We start from the raw sequence: 3,747 nt of genomic DNA on the forward strand, positions 1-3,747 counted from the left end.
GAAGAGGTGCGCCTTGACAAAACTGACGTCGACAGGGTAGCGCTGCACCAGCTGCAGGTACTCCTGAGCCGTACGAATAGCGCCCAGTCGTGCCTCACGGCACTCAGTGACGTAGCGCCCGTTGCGCATCGGGTGAGGCGGGGCTGAGAAGAGGCGCGGGTCCCACAGCAGCGGCTCCGCGCACATGTACCCCTCACACCCCGTTACCGACAGGTTACGCAAAACATCCTCAAACACCAATACGTTGCCGTTCCCAATGACGGGAATGGACCCGCACAGGTGCTCACGCACGCGCCGTATCTGCGCAACATCCGCAAGCTCCCGCTTGTTGTGCCGCGTGCGGCCGTGCACGCAGAGGACCGCGATGCCGGTGTCGCGCAGCATCTCTGCGTACTTCAGCGTCAAGCCGTCGTCGTCAAACACGCGCATCTTAGCTGTCACCGGCACCCGCAGCTCGACGGCGAGGCAGTGCAGGATGTTGTGCACAATCTCCCAGTCCTCCATGAGAAACGACCCATAGTGGCCACGGCGGGCGATGCCCTGCGGGCAGCCAAAGTTTATGTCAACGGCGTCGCAGTGGTCCTCCACAAAACGCGCTGCCGCCAGCACTGTTTCGGGGTCATTCCCGCAGAACTGCACAAAAAGTGGCCTATCTTTTTCCTCTCCACCCGGTGCTATCTCGGCGCTCACGTTACCCACAGGAGTGGCGCAGTGCGGCGTTGTGGAGAAGTAGTGTGCACGGTACTGGGCACTCTGTGAGAAGCTCCTGGCATGCAGCATGGGACTGTACGCCAGCGTCGCTCCGTAGCGGCGGCACAGCATGCGGAATGGCAGCTCGCTCTGGTCCACCATAGGCCCCACCACGTACATTGGTCTGCGCCGCTGCGGAGCCTGATGGTGCTGTTCCGCACCTAATGCAGCCCCAGCATCTCCCACACCATCGTGTGATTCACCGCCGCCATCGTCATTCCTCACGGCGGTGGGGGCGCAGACGATGTTGTCCCAAAAGTCCCACGGCGATTGCGGTTTCCGCCTTGGGTCGATGTGTTTTATCTCTGCGTTGCGGTTGCCGTTACAGTACGGGCACGTTGCGCTTCGAAACGGCTCCCCACGCCGCACCAGCTCGCGGTACTTCCCCAGAAGCGCTTCATTGTAAGCCATACTAAATGTACGTGTGTGCGGCTTGCGGCGTCCTCTTTTTTTTTTGCTGCCTTGCAGACACAACGGGTGGTCGTGCCCTCGGGTGCAGCACAACCCCACCCCACCAAAAAAAAGAAAAAAAAGAACGAGAAGCATTGGGAGGCGTGGGGGCAGCCGAGCGTCTGTGACAGTCACCACAGGGGGTGGTGGGCGACCACGCACCGCACGGGCGGCAGGTGACGCCGGTGCCATGCAGTTGAACGGAACAGTAGCAAGAAAAACATAGGCGGAGAGAGAGAGAAAGAAAGGAGGCTAAAAGTAAAGGGAGGCGTGAGTAAGGTCAAAAAGACGTCCCTGAGTCCATGAGTATTATATACAAATATATACGTGGCATCTCACAGCGGGAATCTCACACTCACACACACACACACGTGCATGTAAACATCAGGTGGCTCTGTGCGTGTCTGTGGGGCTCCCACAGCCGCAGCCCGAATTCAACTACCGCCTCACCAGCTCACTGCCGCGGTGCATTTACACGGACCTTCACAGACGCCTCGCCAGACGTTCAAAGCCAATTGGAAGATAGAAAGTTATATATATATATATATGTAAACTAGCTCTTCGTTGGCTTCTACTACCCGCTTAATATTAAACTCACACGCTACACATGGACAGATAAAAAATGATAAACAAACAAAAAAAATGCTCGGCATGGGTGTGGGCGATGCCGCTGCCTCCGCACTTACGGCCTCTATTTGCGGCACCAACAAGTGCCACGAATAGGTTAACTCCACCCCCTCATTGCACATTCACCCCCTCGCCTTGACCCCCTCACTCTCACGCACACACACAAACACAAGCGCCAACAATACTTCCAGCGGGTGCCTCGCTCCCTGTGCCCCTGCCGGGTCGTCCCCCGCCTCCATCACACACAAAACACGGAAAGAGAAAGCATAGCCCTTATCCACATGTCATGCATGCACAGGCCGACCACGTGCCACGGGGATCGTTTGCTGGCGTAGCGGCAGGAAGCCACCGCAGTGCACCGCACATACGCACACAAGGGAGGAGAAAGAAACACTATGATCAACGTGGGAAAAGTTCAAAATAAAACAAAAAGAACAAGACATACAGACACAGAGAGAGAGAGATAAAAAAAACACGAACCGAAAACAACAGCCCCCCAAATTGACGTAAGAACGGGCGGTGGGTTTGGCAGTGACAATCAAATGGGCATCAGACACAAGCGGGCCATGAAAGATGGGGGAAAAAAAAGAAGAACAAAACGAATTGAGCGTGGCCGAAAGAAAACACACACCTTGACATACGTAAGATATGGTGCTGTCGTCTGCGCCTCTGAGTGAGAGCGGGGGTCGCAGGAACAGACCCTCCTCACGCGCGTCTGCTCTTCATATATTCATACGCTCAGGAATAGTACAATCCTCTGCGTACGGCGCATGGTTCCACCCATTCGCCGGCGCCGTAAAGAAGCCACTCATCGCGGCATTTTGCTCAATGATGTGCCGCCGTGTGGGACGCTGCCCTTCCAGGCTTGGCGACACAACGCCCACCTCGACAGATCTATTGATTTCCTCCCCGTCCTCGTTGCTATTGCAGCTACGCGCGGAGTCCGTCCAGCCACCGAAGGGTCCGTTGCGCGCGTTGTCCTCAAAGCGGTGACGCAATTTGAACCGCCGCTCACGGAGAGGAAGTTGCATCGTTGATGACGACAACTCCCCGCTCCGGTAGCTTTCCCCTGCCTCCGTTTGGCTACGCGGCGACGGCGGCGCCAGGGTGCTCTCGTGTGAGAGATAATCCCCGCGGCCGTACACTACGCTGGAGCTCGCAAGCGTTGTGCTGGTGAGGCTGTCCGCGCTGGGCCGCCTGCGAAACCAACGGGAGTTTCTGCCGTGCGTCCGCACGCTTGGCGTACTGTTGTCGCCGCCACTGACGCTGTTGTCGTTTTCGCCACGCACGTCAGTAGCCTCCCTCTCCTGCCTCTGTGCGTTGAGCTGCAGCTGCCGCTGCGCCAGACGCAAATTCAGCCGCCGCTCCTCCGTCATGCGTGGCGCCAGCGAGCGCAGTGGGATGCCCCGCAACTCTTCGCCGTTCATGCTGAACGTGGGCTCGAAGAGTTTGTAGCGGTAGAACAGGAAGAGGCCGCCCCACACAATAATAGCAAGCCCGCCGAGGGTCCCAAAGATCATCGCGATCACGAGGCCCGTGTCGGACATTCTGGCTTAGGTGCACACACTACACACGGCGAGGCAGCAGCTTCCCTTCCCCGTCCCACAGAACGCCGACGCCCACCTCCACCGCAGCAACGACAAAATCCTTCTCACGGGCGTGACGGTGCACACGCACGGAAGCAGCAAATGGAAGAGAGAGAAAAAGAGAGCGGAGTACGTACAAACATACACGGAAAGAAGGGCCACTGCATACACACACACACACACACACACACACACACACACGACGGACAAGAAAGAAAAAAACAGAAGAAAGGAAAAAATACCGAGGACATCTCTCCCTCGCACCCTCCCACCGCTAGTCGCCCACCTTACACGCCACATCTCACATGGAAGTGTCGATTGCTGCGGACACAGG

The 3,747-nt window shown here is 57.3% G+C and overlaps 2 protein-coding genes across 2 annotated transcripts in view, besides 5 other annotated features; both read right to left on the reverse strand.

Moving 5' to 3' along the window:
- The window catches only part of TraAM80_07958 (putative dihydrouridine synthase (Dus)), a gene marked incomplete at both ends in the record, with an annotated part of 1,215 nt that extends 54 nt beyond the window's left edge, over window positions 1-1,161 (reverse strand). The window contains one exon of the mRNA XM_029384725.1: window positions 1-1,161. This exon is cut by the window's left edge and continues 54 nt beyond it. Within this exon, the coding sequence (XP_029235419.1) occupies window positions 1-1,161 (1,161 nt within the window).
- A 389-nt stretch (window positions 1,162-1,550) lies between these two features.
- Window positions 1,551-1,571: a microsatellite.
- Window positions 1,572-1,731: 160 nt separating this feature from the next.
- Window positions 1,732-1,751: a microsatellite.
- Window positions 1,752-2,249: 498 nt separating this feature from the next.
- Window positions 2,250-2,316: a sequence feature (A-rich).
- Window positions 2,317-2,549: 233 nt separating this feature from the next.
- TraAM80_07959 (uncharacterized protein) lies at window positions 2,550-3,374 on the reverse strand (the record flags this gene model as incomplete). The annotated part of the gene is made up of 1 exon (XM_029384726.1): window positions 2,550-3,374. One exon carries the CDS (start codon window positions 3,372-3,374, stop codon window positions 2,550-2,552), a length of 825 nt encoding a protein of 274 aa, XP_029235420.1.
- A 206-nt stretch (window positions 3,375-3,580) lies between these two features.
- Window positions 3,581-3,614: a microsatellite.
- Window positions 3,615-3,621: 7 nt separating this feature from the next.
- Window positions 3,622-3,652: a sequence feature (GA-rich).
- The last annotated feature ends 95 nt before the right edge of the window (window positions 3,653-3,747 follow it).

The sequence above is a fragment of the Trypanosoma rangeli genome (genome assembly GCF_003719475.1).
Source record: "Trypanosoma rangeli strain AM80 chromosome Unknown Tra_15.4_contig_00360, whole genome shotgun sequence".
Classification (NCBI taxonomy): domain Eukaryota; phylum Euglenozoa; class Kinetoplastea; order Trypanosomatida; family Trypanosomatidae; genus Trypanosoma; species Trypanosoma rangeli.